Genomic DNA, 19,387 nt, shown 5'->3' with positions numbered 1-19,387 from the left:
AGCCCTCCTCACTATCAGCTTAGCTTTGTCAGGAGAGACAAATTTCGTATCAGGAATAGTACCTTCCTTATAATATGGGTCTCAGTGACTCACATAGCAGACTGCTCAAACGATAGAACTCCTGGAGTGTATCCCCGTTGATATGAGACTGATGTATATCAATGGCACATCAACTCATGCATCTGTGTATGCCTCACTTTACCATGATGCAGTCTGGAACTAATCTGAACCTAAAGAAAAGTCGAGCAGTTACAGAAGTAACAGCAAATGAATTAATTATATCTATGAAGGGAGCTGCTAATAGAATATTGGAATATCAGAATTTTTTTCCAGTCACTTCCTATGATTCATTATGTCGCTTTTTAAAGCTATCTAATTTTTTTTTGTTACAAAATTTACACTCTAGTATGAACACTGAAAAAACAGAATGCACATTGGAAAGTCTCTCCTCAATTCATCTAGCAGGACATCACACTCACAAAAGTTTCATCAAACAACTCAATATATTATCAGCTATCTTCATCTGTTTCCTGGTGCTACCTCGCTGAGGCAGGAAACAGCGATCAAGTATGATAATAATAAAAATTATAATTATAATAATATAAATCTCTTCAAACATTTTCTGCCCAAATACACACACATACCTAGCCACCACAAATCTCATTCTTCACCTCATCTGCACTTATAAGTCCCTGTAGATCAATGCTTTTCAACCAATAGTCCCAAGCCTGTGAAAGGTGAAAAAAAAAACAACAACACGGTAGCCTAGATGTTCATAATCTATAAATGGACCTCTTTTAACATAAGCTCAGCTAAGTGTTGTTATAAAATTCTTATTAAAGTTTTTTGTTTTACTTAAGAAAGAAGCAAGAAGAATGAATGGAAAAGATTGTGGTTCCAGTGAACATCACATGTTGCCTACATTTTTCCTTGATCAAAATGAAAAACAATGCTGTGGATAAATCCCTCTTAAAAATTGTACACATATTCCATGGGTACACTGGTGTTTGGCTACTAATTTCTATGCACGATAACCCTATTCACTCATGTTGACGATTCCTTTTTACACACTTCTACTTACTTCCCCTCTTATGTTTGTCCTCTTCCTCACTCTAAAAATATTTACTCTCCCATTTTGGACCTAGGCAAATGTTAAATTTGTGTGTTAACATGCTATATCTCTTTTAGGAGCTACTTGCTTACACCTGTCTAATCAAAAATACATATAAAAATAAACCATGTAATTAAGCATTTGTACTGTATAGGGAGGGAGTTTTACACAAGTGGGGCCTTATCTCTTGAACATTCTTTACTATCACACAACTTTTTCTACCAATCTATGCTGTTTGCATTAACCATGTCCTCAGTTATTCTATTTCATTCATCCACCAATCATATATACTATAAAAGTACTTCTTTACATTTCTTTTTTAAATGCTTCTTGCTTAATTTCATGATGTGTCTCCTGGTTGCTCTATCCCTACATATCTTGAATATCTGTTCATAGTCTGTCATTAATCTGTTTTAAAAACTTAAAGGGTGTGAATAGATCACCCTTCACTCTTATCCCTACCAAAGGTGCCTCTAGCACTTCTCAGTAACTCAGCTCTTTTGATTTTGGTTCCATCTGTGATGGACTCCTCTAGACCTCTATTAACTCTGTACTTTTTCAGGTGCAGTGACCAAACTTGAGAGGCATATTTTAGTTTTTGCTTATGTAGCACAGGAACAAATTACTATTACATTATCCATATACTAGAAAGCTGTTCTAATATTTGCCAGCACAAAATTTATCTCGTTACCTAGTCTCCTAATGCGAGCTTACGGGAACAGGTTAGGGACGATGTCAACTCCCAAGTCCTTCTCACTCACAGAATCCTGAAGCTTATTTCCTGCTAGACAATAATCATGTTGAGGTCTCCTTACACTCTGTCCCATTCTCATTACTTTACATTTGTTCGGAATGAGTTTCATCAACCATGTGTCAGACTAACTTTGGAATCTCTTTAGGTTCCCTTATAAGTTGATGCCATCCTCCTAATTTTTCACTTCCCTCAAGACCTTTGCACAACCTGAGAAACATAATCAAGTTATGCTGGATATAACCATATCATCCATTCTATTCTGGACCCCCACACATATTCAACATCACAAAGTTTTCTTCCAAAAAACTGGGTGTGTTATATTGGTGCGGTAAATATCTTTTCTTGTGAGCAGCTATTCATGTCTACATGGGTTTTATTTACCCTAGTATGTACTGTTGCTCACATATCTGGAGTGGTTCTTCCTTCACCTCCCTAATTTTTTTTTTATACTTTGTCGCTGTCTCCCGCGTTTGCGAGGTAGCGCAAGGAAACAGATGAAAGAAATGGCCCAACCCCCCCCACACACATGTATATACATACGTCCACACACGCAAATATACATACCTACACAGCTTTCCATGGTTTACCCCAGACACTTCACATGCCCCGATTCAATCCACTGACAGCACGTCAGCCCCGGTATACCACATCGCTCCAATTCACTCTATTCCTTGCCCTCCTTTCACCCTCCTGCATGTTCAGGCCCCGATCACACAAAATCTTTTTCACTCCATCTTTCCACCTCCAATTTGGTCTCCCTCTTCTCCTTGTTCCCTCCACCTCCGACACATATATCCTCTTGGTCAATCTTTCCTCACTCATCCTCTCCATGTGCCCAAACCACTTCAAAACACCCTCTTCTGCTCTCTCAACCACGCTCTTTTTATTTCCACACATCTCTCTTACCCTTACGTTACTCACTCGATCAAACCACCTCACACCACACATTGTCCTCAAACATCTCATTTCCAGCACATCCATCCTCCTGCGCACAACTCTATCCATATCCCATGCCTCGCAACCATACAACATTGTTGGAACCACTATTCCTTCAAACATACCCATTTTTGCTTTCCGAGATAATGTTCTCGACTTCCACACATTCTTCAAGGCCCCCAGAATTTTCGCCCCCTCCCCCACCCTATGATCCACTTCCGCTTCCATGGTTCCATCCGCTGCCAGATCCACTCCCAGATATCTAAAACACTTCACTTCCTCCAGTTTTTCTCCATTCAAACTCACCTCCCAATTGACTTGACCCTCAACCCTACTGTACCTAATAACCTTGCTCTTATTCACATTTACTCTTAACTTTCTTCTTCCACACACTTTACCAAACTCAGTCACCAGCTTCTGCAGTTTCACACATGAATCAGCCACCAGCGCTGTGTCATCAGCGAACAACAACTGACTCACTTCCCAAGCTCTCTCATCCCCAACAGACTTCATACTTGCCCCTCTTTCCAAAACTCTTGCATTTACCTCCCTAACAACCCCATCCATAAACAAATTAAACAACCATGGAGACATCACACACCCCTGCCGCAAACCTACATTCACTGAGAACCAATCACTTTCCTCTCTTCCTACACGTACACATGCCTTACATCCTCGATAAAAACTTTTCACTGCTTCTAACAACTTTCCTCCCACACCATATATTCTAAATACCTTCCACAGAGCATCTCTATCAACTCTATCATATGCCTTCTCCAGATCCATAAATGCTACATACAAATCCATTTGCTTTTCTAAGTATTTCTCACATACATTCTTCAAAGCAAACACCTGATCCACACATCCTCTACCACTTCTGAAACCACACTGCTCTTCCCCAATCTGATGCTCTGTACATGCCTTCACCCTCTCAATTAATACCCTCCCATATAATTTACCAGGAATACTCAACAAACTTATACCTCTGTAATTTGAGCACTCACTCTTATCCCCTTTGCCTTTGTACAATTTGCCTCTTTGCCTCCCTAATTATGCAAGTAAAATCAAAAGCCTTCCATCTCATTAATACTCCAGGTATCACCTATCTTCAACCATCCCTATTGTATACTGCAGTTTTTCTACTCTCCCTCTGTTGGTTTACCCCAGACGCTTCACATGCCTTGCTTCAATCCACTGACAGCACGTCAACCCCTGTATACCACATGACTCCAATTCACTCTATTTCTTGCCCTCCTTTCACCCTCCTGCATGTTCAGGCCCCGATCACACAAAATCTTTTTCACTCCATCTTTCCACCTCCAATTTGGTCTCCCTCTTCTCCTCGTTCCCTCCACCTCCGACACATATATCCTCTTGGTCAATCTCTCCTCACTCATTCTCTCCATGTGCCCAAACCATTTCAAAACACCCTCTTCTGCTCTCTCGACCACGCTCTTTTTATTTCCACACATCTCTCTTACCCTTACGTTACTTACTCGATCAAACCACCTCACACCACACATTGTCCTCAAACATCTCATTTCCAGCACATCCATCCTCCTGCGCACATCTCTATCCATAGCCCACGCCTCGCAACCATACAGCATTGTTGGAACCACTATTCCCTCAAACATACCCATTTTTGCTTTCCGAGATACAGATATTATTTAGTCCACTCTTCCTATTAGCTACCTGTATGTCCCTGCCACTATGGCTTGGACCAAAGGTATACATCTGGCTGCTGCTTTCCAGTTTCTGAGTGGAGATTGGCCACTCGAGGTCTGACTATTATGACAGCTCATTCACTCCTTAAACAGTTATACTCCATTTGTCTTTACCCTTCCATATAACCTTTCTCCTTAAGAGGGTCAAATCTACAAACATTTACAGAGTCTTGAATAATTTCTCCATTCTTTTTCTCCTACTTTTTTCCTTTCAATCAAGATGACCTTTATTGGGCATGCCTTGGCCATGCTATATCACTGACTATTGAAAGATTAGATATTCAATCCTTTCAAGTCTTACTAAAATGGAAAATGGGAGCATGAATGTGCTGTAATACTTCAGTATGGATGCTGGTAAAGATATGCCATGACTCTATAAAAAAAATGTGCATAAACCATCCTTACAAATGCAGTCATTACTATACCTATGGCTAAACCTGATAAAGTGAAAACAGGTACTTCATTGCAGGTGGAGGTATAGAGAGGATGTAGTCCAATCATAGTTTTGCACTCTATCCAGCATCAAGCGTTTCATTAAAGGCAAAAACTAACTGAGCTCACATTAATTCTAATATACTCTATCTTCCATAAATAAACCCGCTCTACATAATTAATCTAAAACATCTTTTTAAAAGGATATAATGCTTACGTTTGTTCCCCATGCGATTCTTCTTCAATTTGAGAGGTGCAGGACGTATAGGGTCTCGATTAGTTTTGTTTCTTCTAGGATTCTTATCCACATGTTTGGCTGACTCAACACTAACAGCGCCAGTTGAAGAATTGTCATCTACAATACAAATGTCAGCACTACTGCTTGGTCCTGCCAGGGATTCAAAACTCTCTCTTCCAGATGAACTTACATGCGTGAGGTCATTAATTTTTCTTCCTGAGTTATCTCGTTTAACAGCAGGGAGTGACTGCTTTCCAGAAGCACAATTCTCTAACTTCCTTAGCATTCCTGTGTGCTGTTGCCTCAGTTGCTCAGTGGATCTTTGCATGTTCGAGACAAAACCTTGAAGCTTGGTTGTGCCTAATTTCTGAACTGAGTAAGTACTAGATGCAGCAACACCAGAAGCTTTACTCTGATCATCACTATCATCTGATGTAAGCATAAATGATCTTCTCTGAGGCTGATTGGTAACTTTACTTTCTGCAGAGGTACCCTGCTTGTTTTTAGATATTACTTCTGACAGCTCAGGTGAATCTGTCATTTGTCTCTTCTCATCTGTTGTCTTTCTATATAATTCATTCTCATCAATTGTATCTCTTTTGTCTAAATCAATCAGGTTTCCCTCTTCACTTATCTGACTGTCTATCTGAATTTTCTCCGTGTTGCTGACTCCCTTAATATTTCTATCACCAATATTATCACAAACCTTTGAGGATGAAACTTCAGAGCACTCCATTTTTGAGTCTTTTTTTGGAGTTGAATATCTTTCTAATTCCAACTGACCACAAGCAGATGGTTTCTGTCTGGTAGAATTAGAAGGAAAAATCTCAAAGTCATCTGGATCATCATCAGATTCGTACACAATGATTTTCTCATTACTTTGGTTACTGCTCTGCATCCCTTCTTTCCCCTCCAGCAGTGCCATTAATTTTGGCTGCTTACGACTTAAACCTAAATGAAGTCCTCTCTTTTTGCCTCTTTTCTTTTCTTGGGTATCGATCCAACTTCCATCATTCTGGCAAATATCAGGCAGAGAGTCATCTGAGGCATTTTCAAAAGATTCAGTACCTTTATTTGCAAGCCTAGGTGTTCTTGGCATTTGTTCATTCTCAACACCAGTTTCCAACTCTGTTATGTATCTTCTACTCTGCACTTTTGGACGATCTATGGAGTCCTTCAACCTTTTATCTACTGTAAGGGGTACTGGCCATTTCATTTTATGATATATATTTTCAGCTTGATGCTTCTCTATTCTTCTCATCATATGATCAATCATGTTCATAATTCTTAAAACACAATCTTTTGGACACTCCTTAATCTTTCTGAAATAAGCCTGTGATGGTACTTCTGTCTTCTCTATTCGCCTCCTCTTAAGAGGAACATCAGGAGTTTCTTCAACAAAAAACACATTTATATTTCTTTTCCTGTCTTTCTTATAGTTAAAGCTTAGGTTTTCATGTTCTGACAGTGCCATATATGAACAAATATTTTCTTTTTCCTCTTCATCATTAAGTTTAGAACTAAAATCTGTAGTTGAGCAAATATCCACCTGTGATCTCTGCAAAACACCTTCATTTCTAATGGGGTCTTCTTTTTGTGATCTTTTTTGACTCTGTAAAATTTTCTGACGGTCATCAGACAATGGATCACTTACCATTGGAGATGGCACCTCATGATCTTGGAATCTGCTGTCACTACTCTGGGATGCACTTGGGGTAGGAAGCAAAAAACTTTCATCACCTTCAGCTGTAGCCCCTGGTGTCTGTTGTACTACCTGAACTTCCAAAGAATTGGATACCTCTGCATCTTGTAAGCTTGTGCCTTTGTTTTTGATATCATTAGATGTAGTGGAGCTTCCCAATGATCTCCTATGACGAACCACAGGTGAAATAAGCTGTACACCATCCTCTTCCTCAATTTCTGCCCCTAAACTATTTCTGCTATCACTACTTGAGAAGAGAGGCTGAGAGTGATGTTGAATCTGTCTCTTACTGCATTCTTCCGATTTGGAACTTGGGGATGGAACTATTTCTATACTGGAACGTCTTCTTAATGGTCTTCTTGACTCTAAGCCTTGATATTTATTTATAAAATTCCCTTGATCCTCGGCACTGCTTGTAATACTATCTGACTCATGCTTTTCTCCATCTTTCTTGACAATATCTACTAAGCCACTCTTCCTTGTTGCTTTTTTTTGTACATCACTGTTAGTTATCTCACCAATTTGTTGAAAGTTTTTGGGAGCTCTATTTACAGTTTTCAAGACTTCAGAGCCTTCTGAATCACAAAACAGGTCTTCCTCTGAACTGTGAGGTTTAGCTGAAGAGCCTCCTGTCTTTCCCCTCAAAGGATAACTGCCTGATTCAGCTGGTGCTGAACTATCTATTGAAGAAGGAATAGAAGGAGACACATTTGGTATCATCAGTTCTGGCGACCCTGAGCAGAGATGATCAAAGTCAGGAGTGACAGAGCCACTACCTGAGATACAGTCAGGGTCACCATCATCTAAGGGAATAGCCACAACATCTGAATCTCTAGAGTTCTCTTCATTTCCATGCTGCTTGCTAGAACCAACTTCACCTTCATGTTTTTCCTAGAAAAAAAGATTTTCAGTTAGGCATCAAACATTAATAATAAACACAATGAAAGCTTAAGCAAATTCACATCCCCTGCAAAATTCCCAATGCAAAATTTTACAGTAAATTCAGATCAAAGAAAAAATTATAAAACTATTTATTAATATTAGGTCATGAAAAGGGTTAAGGGTTATGAATTATAAACAGAGCATAAGAAACATTAGTGGATGGCTCAAAAACCACTATGAATAACTGACCACCATTAGTTGATAATTAACTCCTAATTAAAAAAAATATGCATTTTTGAAGGTCATTATTTGATGGCAGCCCTATTCTTCAAGAAACTCAACCTATTAGGGGATAAAACCTTTTGGGTGAACAGCAACCCCCATCTGGGCTCAAAAAAAAGAAGAAAAAAAAGGTTCTAAGAATTAAACTTCAATTTTCTAAGCCTGAAAAAATGGCATAATCATGTATTAAACTAGGTCTCTATATCATACTCAATGGAAGCTACTCAATTCAAAACAATGTATTCATTAAATATGACAGAAAAAGTATTGGGACATACGATGAAAAATCATGCATACTCGTGTGAAAGAAACAGGTATAAAGGAACGGATGAAGAATAACTGCAGGGTTACAAATGTGATACAAATCAATATGGTGGACTGTAGAATTCATTGTAAATGCAGCAATGAAAATAGATCATTACCAGTTAGTGGACATAATGAGAAAAGCATCTTTCATAATTTTTCATTCCCTGTCCGGTGCCTCCATATAGAATAAGAACAAGAACACACAGTCTTTGACACGTCCTTAGCACCAACCAAACAAAGAAAAATATTATGGAAAAATCTACACATAAATGAGTGCCACTCAAATATTACAATAAAAAAAAAAGATATTACCTTTGCGTTACTTCTGAAGGATCTGCTTAGGGTTTCATTGAAGATCTGATCCTCTTCTTGCTTCAACTGCTGCCGCTGATGTTCCTCTTGTTCAGCTGACTTACGTGATTCCTCTAACATTTGCAGCATCATTCTCTTCATCTCAACCTCCATACCCTCTTCATACAAGCCAGCCTCTAAATCAAAGAAAATTTGCTATGTATAGCTAACTTTTATTTGCTTTGTCGCTGTCTCCTGCGTTAGAGAGGTAGTGCAAGGAAACAGACGAAAGAATGGCCCAACCCACCCACATACACATGTATATACATGCATGTCCACACACGCAAATATACATACCTATACATATCAACATATACAAAGTATATAAAAAAAAAAAAAAAAAAAAAAATATATATATATATATATATATATATATATATATATATATATATTTTTTCTTTTTTTGCTTTGTCGCTGTCTCCCGCATTTGCGAGGTAGCGCAAGGAAACAGACGAAAGAAATGGCCCAACCCACCCCCATACACATGTATATACATACGTCCACACACGCAAATATACATACCTACACAGCTTTCCATGGTTTACCCCAGACGCTTCACATGCCCTGATTCAATCCACTGACAGCACGTCAACCCCGGTATACCACATCGATCCAATTCACTCTATTCCTTGCCCTCCTTTCACCCTCCTGCATGTTCAGGCCCCGATCACACAAAATCTTTTTCACTCCATCTTTCCACCTCCAATTTGGTCTCCCACTTCTCCTCGTTCCCTCCACCTCCGACACATATATCCTCTTGGTCAATCTTTCCTCACTCATTCTCTCCATGTGCCCAAACCATTTCAAAACACCCTCTTCTGCTCTCTCAACCATGCTCCTTTTATTTCCACACATCTCTCTTACCCTTACATTACTGACTCGATCAAACCACCTCACACCACACATTGTCCTCAAACATCTCATTTCCACTGCAGAAGAAACTGCAGAAGCTGGTGACTGAGTTTGGTAGTGTGTGAAAGAAGAAAGTTAAGAGTAAATGTGAATAAGAGCAAGGTAATTAGGTACAGTAGGGTTGAGGGTCAAGTCAGTTGGGAGGTAAATTTGAATGGAGAAAAACTGGAGGAAGTAAAGTGTTTTAGATATCTGGGAGTGGATCTGGCAGCGGATGGAACCATGGAAGTGGAAGTGGATCATAGGGTGGGGGAGGGGGCGAAAATCCTGGGAGCCTTGAAGAATGTGTGGAAGTCGAGAACATTATCTTGGAAAGCAAAAATGGGTATGTTTGAAGGAACAGTGGTTCCAACAATGTTGTATGGTTGCGAGGCATGGGGTATGGATAGAGTTGTGCGCAGGAGGATGGATGTGCTGGAAATGAGATGTTTGAAGACAATGTGTGGTGTGAGGTGGTTTGATCGAGTAACGTAAGGGTAAGAGAGATGTGTGGAAATAAAAAGAGCGTGGTTGAGAGAGCAGAAGAGGGTGTTTTGAAATGGATTGGGCACATGGAGCGAATGAGTGAGGAAAGATTGACCAAGAGGATATATGTGTCAGAGGTGGAGGGAACGAGGAGACGTGGGAGACCAAATTGGAGGTGGAAAGATGGAGTGAAAAAGATTTTGTGTGATCGGGGCCTGAACATGCAGGAGGGTGAAAGGAGGGCAAGGAATAGAGTGAATTGGATCGATGTGGTATACCGGGGTTGACGTGCTGTCAGTGGATTGAATCAGGGCATGTGAAGCGTCTGCGGTAAACCATGGAAAGCTGTGTAGGTATGTATATTTGCGTGTGTGGATGTATGTATATACATGTGTATGGGGGTGGGTTGGGCCATTTCTTTCGTCTGTTTCCTTGCGCTACCTCGCAAACGCGGGAGACAGCAACAAAGCAAAAAAAAAAAAATTATATATATATATATATATATATATATATATATATATACACTGTCTCATACAATGGGAAAAAAAGACAATGGTCATGGGAATCAGTCTTTTACTTTCCAAGTGCACTGCAACTCAGTCTTCATTCTAATTAACTGGCATTCACTATTCCTTGAAAACCGGAAAGGGAGAAAAAAAATTTACATCTTTTCTAACTACCCCACGTTGAATGTTCTCACTGTTATCCAACCACAACCCACGTCGAACGTTCTCACTGTTATCCAACCACAACCCATGTCGAACGTTCTCACTGTTATCCAAGAACAACCCACGTCGAACGTTCTCACTGTTATCCAAGCACAACCCACGTTGAACGTTCTCACTGTTACCCAAGAACAACCCACGTCAAACATTCATACTGTTACCCAAGCACAACCCACGTCAAACGTTCTCACTGTTACCCAAGCACAACCCACGCAGAACGTTCTCACTGTTATCCAAGCACAACCCACGTCGAACGTTCTCACTGTTATCCAAGCACAACCCACGTCGAACGTTCTCACTGTTATCCAAGCACAACCCACGTTGAACGTTCTCACTGTTATCCAAGCACAACCCACGTCGAACGTTCTCACTGTTATCCAAGCACAACCCACGTCGAACGTTCACACTGTTACCCAAGCACAACCCACATTGAACGTTCTCACTGTTATCCAAGCACAACCCACGTTGAGCGTTCTCACTGTTATCCAAGCACAACCCACGTTGAACGTTCTCACTGTTATCCAAGCACAACCCAAGTCGAACGTTCTCACTGTTATCCAAGCACAAACCACGTTGAACGTTCTCACTGTTATCCAAGAACAACCCACGATGAACGTTCTCACTGTTATCCAAGAACAACCCACGTTGAATGCTCCCACTGTTATATAGGAGACTTTCCTCTTTAGGAATTTTAATATACTTAAAAGAGGATTTTTTTTCAATTACCTTTCAAAACGTTACGGGAAATGGCTTATAGCACAGCACCCTGAACCTGGCACCGTAGAAGACAAGAGACTCGAAGCCTCAGGCATCCTCCCTTACCCATGAAAGGTCGGGCTCACCCAGCAGTACATGGAACCATCCTCGCTCTGAGAGTCACCATTCCCCGACATCTCTCCTCTTTCTCTCGCCACTTCAACATCTGCCTGACTGAGCACAAGTCCTCCCTTGTGACCACACCAAGTCACATGACTACCACCTTTGGTGTCATGTTGTTCTTAAAGAGACTCGAGTGTCCGATGATGCGCCGAAGGGATCTTTCCTGATCTACGTATACATTCAATGGTGATCCTCGACTGTGGTACAGTTCATGCAGTGTGGGTGACATAGTCCCGACCAACGAGAGGGTCAGCTGTGATCCTGTGCTGTGGCACACTCCACAATGTGGATGACAGTACCAACCAACGAGAGGGTCAGCTGTGGCATAGTTCACAGTGTGGATGGATGACAGTCCCGACCAACAAGAGTGTCAGCTGTGGCATAGTCCACAATGTGGATGACAGTACCGACGAACGAGAGGGTCAGTTGGGATCCTGTGCTGTGGTATAGTCCACTGTGTGGATGACAGTACCGACCAACGAGAGGGTCAGCTGTGGCATGGTCCACAATGTGGACGGATGACAGTCCCGACCAACAAGAGGGTCAGCTATGGCATAGTCCACAATGTGGAAGACAGTACCGACGAATGAGAGGGTCAGTTGGGATCCTGAGCTGTGGTATAGTCCACTGTGTGGATGACAGTACCGAAGAACGAGAGGGTCAGCTGTGGCATGGTCCACAATGTGGATGGATGACATATATATATATATATATATATATATATATATATATATATATATTTAGGGAATCAGTGATGGATTGCGCAAAAGATGCTTGTGGCATGAGAAGAGTGGGAGGTGGGTTGATTAGAAAGGGTAGTGAGTGGTGGGATGAAGAAGTAAGAGTATTAGTGAAAGAGAAGAGGCATTTGGACGATTTTTGCAGGGAAAAAATGCAGTCGAGTGGGAGACGTATAAAAGAAAGAGACGGGAGGTCAAGAGAAAGGTGCAAGAGGTGAAAAAAAGGGCAAATGAGAATTGGGGTGAGAGAGTATCATTAAATTTTAGGGAGAATAAAAAGATGTTCTGGAAGGAGGTAAATAAGGTGCGTAAGACAAGGGAGCAAATTGGAACTTCAGTGAAGGGCGCAAATGGGGAGGTGATAACAAGTAGTGGTGATGTGAGAAGGAGATGGAGTGAGTATTTTGAAGGTTTGTTGAATGTGTTTGATGATAGAGTGGCAGATATAGGGTGTTTTGGTCGAGGTGGTGTGCAAAGTGAGAGGGTTAGGGAAAATGATTTGGTAAACAGAGAAGAGGTAGTAAAAGCTTTGCGGAAGATGAAAGCTGGCAAGGCAGCAGGTTTGGATGGATATGCAGTGGAATTTATTAAGAAAGGGGGTGACTGTATTGTTGACTGGTTGGTAAGGTTATTTAATGTATGTATGACTCACAGTGAGGTGCCTGAGGATTGGCGGAATGCGTGCATAGTGCCATTGTACAAAGGCAAAGGGGATAAGAGTGAGTGCTCAAATTACAGAGGTATAAGTTTGTTGAGTATTCCTGGTAAATTATATGGGAGGGTACTGATTGAGAGGGTGAAGGCATGTACAGAGCATCAGATTGGGGAAGAGCAGTGTGGTTTCAAAAGTGGTAGAGGATGTGTGGATCAGGTGTTTGCTTTGAAGAATGTATGTGAGAAATACTTAGAAAAGCAAATGGATTTGTATGTAGCATTTATGGATCTGGAGAAGGCATATGATAGAGTTGATAGAGATGCTCTGTGGAAGGTATTAAGAATATATGGTGTGGGAGGCAAGTTGTCAGAAGCAGTGAAAAGTTTTTATCGAGGATGTAAGGCATGTGTACGTGTAGGAAGAGAGGAAAGTGATTGGTTCTCAGTGAATGTAGGTTTACGGCAGGGGTGTGTGATGTCTCCATGGTTGTTTAATTTGTTTATGGATGGGGTTGTTAGGGAGGTGAATGCAAGAGTTTTGGAAAGAGGGGCAAGTATGAATTCTGTTGGGGATGAGAGAGCTTGGGAAGTGAGTCAGTTGTTGTTCGCTGATGATACAGCGCTGGTGGCTGATTCATGTGAGAAACTGGAGAAGCTGGTGACTGAGTTTGGTAAAGTGTGTGAAAGAAGAAAGTTAAGAGTAAATGTGAATAAGAGCAAGGTTATTAGGTACAGTAGGGTTGAGGGTCAAGTCAATTGGGAGGTGAGTTTGAATGGAGAAAAACTGGAGGAAGTGAAGTGTTTTAGATATCTGGGAGTGGATCTGGCAGCGGATGGAATCATGGAAGCGGAAGTGGATCATAGGGTGGGGGAGGGGGCGAAAATTCTGGGAGCCTTGAAGAATGTGTGGAAGTCGAGAACATTATCTCGGAAAGCAAAAATGGGTATGTTTGAAGGAATAGTGGTTCCAACAATGTTGTATGGTTGCGAGGCGTGGGCTATGGATAGAGTTGTGCGCAGGAGGATGGATGTGCTGGAAATGAGATGTTTGAGGACAATGTGTGGTGTGAGGTGGTTTGATCGAGTAGGTAACGTAAGGGTAAGAGAGATGTGTGGAAATAAAAAGAGCGTGGTTGAGAGAGCAGAAGAGGGTGTTTTGAAATGGTTTGGGCACATGGAGAGAATGAGTGAGGAAAGATTGACCAAGAGGATATATGTGTCGGAGGTGGAGGGAACGAGGAGAAGAGGGAGACCAAATTGGAGGTGGAAAGATGGAGTGAAAAAGATTTTGTGTGATCGGGGCCTGAACATGCAGGAGGGTGAAAGGAGGGCAAGGAATAGAGTGAATTGGAGCGATGTGGTATACCGGGGTTGACGTGCTGTCAGTGGATTGAATCGGGGCATGTGAAGCGTCTGGGGTAAACCATGGAAAGCTGTGTAGGTATGTATATTTGCGTATGGACGTATGTATATACATGTGTATGGGGGTGGGTTGGGCCATTTCTTTCGTCTGTTTCCTTGCGCTACCTCGCAAACGCGGGAGACAACGGAAAAAAAAAAAAAAAAAAAAAAAAAAAAATATATATATATATATGTTCAGGCCCCGATCACTCAAAATCTTTTTCACTCAATCTTTCCACCTCCAATTAGGTCTCCCACTTCTCCTCGTTCCCTCCACCTCTGACACATATATCCTCTTGGTCAATCTTTCCTCACTCATTCTCTCCATGTGACCAAACCATTTCAAAGCACCCTCTTCTCCTCTCTCAACCACACTCTTTTTATTACCACACATCTCTCTTACCCTGTTATTACTTACTCGATCAAACCACCTCACACCACATATTGTCCTCAAACATCTCATTTCCAGCACATCCACCCTCCTGCGCACAACTCTATCTATAGCCCACACCTTGCAACCATATAACTTTGTTGGAACCACTATTCCTTCAAACGTACCCATTTTTGCTTGCGGAGATAATGTTCTCAACTTCCATTCTTCAACGCACGAAGAACTTTCGCCCCCTCCCCCACCCTATGATTCACTTCCGCTTCCATGGTTCCATCCGCTGCCCAATCCACTCCCAGATATCTAAAACACTTCACTTCCTCCAGTTTCTCTCCATTCAAACTTACCTCCCAAATGACTTAGTCCCTCAACCCTACTGTGCCTAAAAACCTTGCTCTAATTCACACTTACTCTCAGCTTTCTTCTTTCACACACTTTACCAAACTCAGTCACCAGCTTCTGCAGTTTCTCACATGAATCAGCCACCAGTGATGTATCACCAGCGAACAACAACTGACTCACTTCCCAAGCTCTCTCATCCACAACAGACTGCATACTTGCCCCTCTTTCCAAAACTTTTGCATTCACCTTCCTAACAACCCCATCCATAAACAAATTAAACAGCCATGGAGACATCACACACCCCTGCCGCAAACCTACATTCACTGAGAACCAATCACTTTCCTCTCTTCCTACATGTACACATGCCTTACATCCTCAATAAAAACTTTTCACTGCTTCTAACAACTTGCCTCCCACACCATATATTCTTAATACCTTCCACAGAGCATCTCTATTAACTCTTATCATATGCCTTCTCCAGATCCATAAATGCTACATACAAATCCATTTGCTTTTCTAAGTATTTCTCACATACATTCTTCAAAGCAAACACCTGATCCACACATCCTCTATGACTTCTGAAACCACACTGCTCTTCCCCAATCTGATGCTCTGTACATGCCTTCACCCTCCCAATCAATACCCTCCCATATAATTTCCCAGGAATACTCAACAAACTTATACCTATGTAATTTTAGCACTCACTTTTATCCCCTTTGCCTTTGTACAATGGCACTATGCAAGCATTCCGCCAGTCCTCAGGCACCTCACCATGAGTCATACATACATTAAATAACCTTACCAACCAGTCAACAATACAGTAAACCCCTTTTTTGATAAATTCCACTGCAATACCATCCAAAACCGCTGCCTTGCCAGCTTTCATCTTTCGCAAAGCTTTTACTATCTCTTCTCTGTTCACCAAATCATCCTCCCTAACTTTATTATTCATATATATATATATATATATATATATATATATATATATATATATATATATATATATTTATACTTCCCACGTATTCCCTGCGTGTCGTAGAAGGCGACTAAAAGGGAAGGGAGCGGGGGGGCTGGAAATCCTCCCCTCTCTTTTTTTTTTTTCCAAAGGAAGGAACAGAGAAGGGGGCTGGATGAGGATGTTTCCTCAGAGGCCCAGTCCTCTGTTCTTAATGCTACCTCGCTGACGCGGGAAATGGCGAATAGTATGAAAAGATATATATACAGACGAAGAATGGCTCATCCACACACACATCAATGCCCATACACAGACATATACATACATAAACATATCAACATATACATGTTTATGGATGGAGTTTTTAGGGAGGTGAATGGAAGAGTTTTGGAAAGAGGGGCAAGTATGCAGTCTGTTGTGGATGAGAAAGCTTGGGAAGTGAGTCAGTTGTTGTTCACTGATGATACAGCACTGGTGGCTGATTCATGTGAGAAACTGCAGAAGCTGGTGACTGAGTTTGGTAAAGTGTGTGAAAGAAGAAAGTTGAGAGTAAATGTGAATAGGAGCAAGGTCATTAGGTACAGTAGGGTTGAGGGTCAAGTCAACTGGGAGCTGGGAGGTAAGTTTCAATGGAGAAAAACTGGAGGAAGTGAAGTGTTTTAGATATCTGGGAGTGGACTTGGCAGCGGATGGAACCATGGAAGCGGAAGTGAATCATATTTTGGGGGAGGGGGGCGGAAATTCTGGGAGCCTTGAAGAATGTGTGGAAGTCGAGAACATTATCTCGGAAAGCAAAAATGGGTATGTTTGAAGGAATAGTGGTTCCAACAATGTTGTATGGTTGTGAGGCATGGGCTATGGATAGAGTTGTGCACAGGAGGATGGATGTGCTGGAAATGAGATGTTTGAGGACAATATGTGGTGTGAGGTGGTTTGATCGAGTAATGTAAGGGTAAGAGAGATGTGTGGAAATAAAAAGAGTGTGGTTGAGAGAGCAGAAGAGGGTGTTTTGAAATGGTTTGGGCACATGGAGAGAATGAGTGAGGAAAGATTGACAAAGAGGATATATGTGTCGGAGGTGGAGGGAACAGGGATAAGTGGGAGACCAAATTGGAGGTGGAAAGATGGTGTGAAAAAGATTTTGAGTGATCGGGGCCTGAACATTCAGGAGGGTGAAAGGCGGGCAAGGAATAGAGTGAATTGGATCGATGTGGTATACCGGGGTTGACGTGCTGTCAATGGAGTGAATCAGGGCATGTGAAGCGTCTGGGGTAAATCATGGAAAGTTCTGTGGGGCCTGGATGTGGAAAGGGAGCTGTGGTTTTGGGCATTATAGCATGACAGCTAGAGATTAAGTGTGAACGAATGTGGCCTTTGTTGTCTTTTCGTAGCGCTACCTCGCACACATGAGGGGGGAGGGGCATGTTATTCCATGTGTGGCGAGGTGGCGATGGGAATGAATAAAGGCAGACAGTGTGAACTGTGAGCATGTGTATATATGTATGTGTCTGTGTGTGTATATATATGTGTACATTGAGATGTATGGGTATGTATATTTGCGTGTGTGGACGTGTATGTATATACATGGGTATGGGGGTGGGTTGGGCCATTTCTTTTGTCTGTTTCCTTGCGCTACCTCGCAAACAGAGAAGGAGGCCAGGTGAGGATATTCCCTCAAAGGCCCAGTCCTCTGTTCTTAACGCTACCTCGCTAACACGGGAAATGGCGAATAGTTTGAAAGAAAAGAAATATATATATCATACATATTTGCCATTTCCCACGCTAGTGAGGTAGCACCAAGAACAGAGGAATGAGCCTTAGAGGGAATATCCTCACTTGGCCTTCTTCTCTGTTCCTTTTGGAAAGTTAAAAAACGGGATGGAAGGATTTCTGATACATATATTCATCTCATTATGCTTGATCGCCGTTTCCCGTGTTAGCGAGCTAGCGCCAGCAAACAGACGAAGAATGGCTCATCCGCACACACAGAAATGCCCATACACAGACATATACATACATAAACATATCAACATATACAGAAAGGGGTTTGGGGGGGGCCCCCTTTTTTTTTTTCCCCCCCCCTTTTTTAAAGGGGGGGGTTTTTTTTAAAAAGGGGGGCCCCCGGGGGGGGGGGGGGGTTGGGGCCGGGGGGGCCGGGGGGGGGGGGGGTTTTCGGGGGGGGGGGCCCAAAAGGGGGGTTTTTGGGGGTGGGGGGGGGGCCCCCCCGGGGGGGGGTTTGTTAAACGTTTTTCATTTGTTACCCAAAGCCCCAACCCACTTTGAACTTTTTCTCACTGTTACCCCCAAAGCAAAACCCCAAAGTCGAAGTTCTCCTGTTACCCAAGGGCACAAAACGTTGAACGTTTACTGTTATCCAAGAACAACCCACGTTAAACCGTTCTCACTGTTATCCAAGAAAAAACCCACGTTAAAAATGCTCCCACTTTTAATAAAAGGAGAATTTCCCTTTAGGAATTTTAAAATATTTAAAAAAAGAGGATTTTTTTTTCTGCCCTTTTTCAAAAGGGTTAAGGGGAAAATGGCTTTTTGGCACAGGCACCCTAAAACCGGGGACCGTAAAAGACAAGAGCTCAAAACCCTCAGGCCCATCCCCTTTTCCCCTAAAAGGTGGGCCTCACCCACAGTACAGGGGAACCCCCCTCGCTTTTTGGAGAGTCACCTTTCCCCCGGGACATCTCTCCTCTTTCTTCGCCACTTCAACATCTCCCTGAGGGAGCAAAAGTCCTCCCTTGGGGCCCCACCCAAGTCAAAATGATCCCAAAACCTTTTGGGGTGTCATGGTTCTTAAAGAGATCGAGTGTCCGTAAATGCGCCGGGATTTTTCCCCGGGGATTTTTAACCGTATACATTAAATTTGGTGATCCCGACGGGGTACATTTTTTCATGCAGGGGGGGGTGACTTTGGTCCCGACCAACGAGAGGGTCAGCTTTTACCCCTTTCCCTGGGGGGCACACCCCACAATGTGGTGACAGTCCCAAAAACCAAACAAAGAGGGTCAGCTGTGGCATAGTTCACATTTGTGGAGGGTTTTACAGTCCCGCCAAAAAGAGGGTCAGTTTGGGTTTTTATTTCCACAATGTGGATGCAGTACCGACAAAAAAGGAGGGTCATTTTGGGATCCTGGCTGTGGAATAGTCCACGGTGTGGAGGGACAGTACCGCCCAAAAAGAGGGTCAGCTTTTGGGA

At 42.2% G+C, this 19,387-nt stretch overlaps 1 protein-coding gene across 10 annotated transcripts in view; it reads right to left on the bottom strand.

The window, feature by feature from the left end:
- LOC139746253 (uncharacterized) overlaps positions 1-19,387 on the bottom strand; it is a 91,764-nt gene that overhangs the window by 57,220 nt on the left and 15,157 nt on the right. For all 10 annotated transcript variants that reach the window (XM_071657261.1, XM_071657262.1, XM_071657263.1 and 7 more), the window contains exons 2-3: positions 8,680-8,855; positions 5,175-7,788 (exon numbers count right to left, since the gene is read on the bottom strand). In XM_071657261.1, coding sequence (XP_071513362.1) covers positions 5,175-7,788; positions 8,680-8,855 — 2,790 coding nt within the window. The remainder of the gene's footprint in view (positions 1-5,174; positions 7,789-8,679; positions 8,856-19,387) is intronic.

The sequence above is a fragment of the Panulirus ornatus genome, chromosome 64 (assembly GCF_036320965.1).
Source record: "Panulirus ornatus isolate Po-2019 chromosome 64, ASM3632096v1, whole genome shotgun sequence".
NCBI classification, from domain to species: domain Eukaryota; kingdom Metazoa; phylum Arthropoda; class Malacostraca; order Decapoda; family Palinuridae; genus Panulirus; species Panulirus ornatus.
The sequence above is the reverse complement of the archived record's forward strand: the minus strand, read 5'-3'. Positions and strand labels throughout refer to the sequence as shown.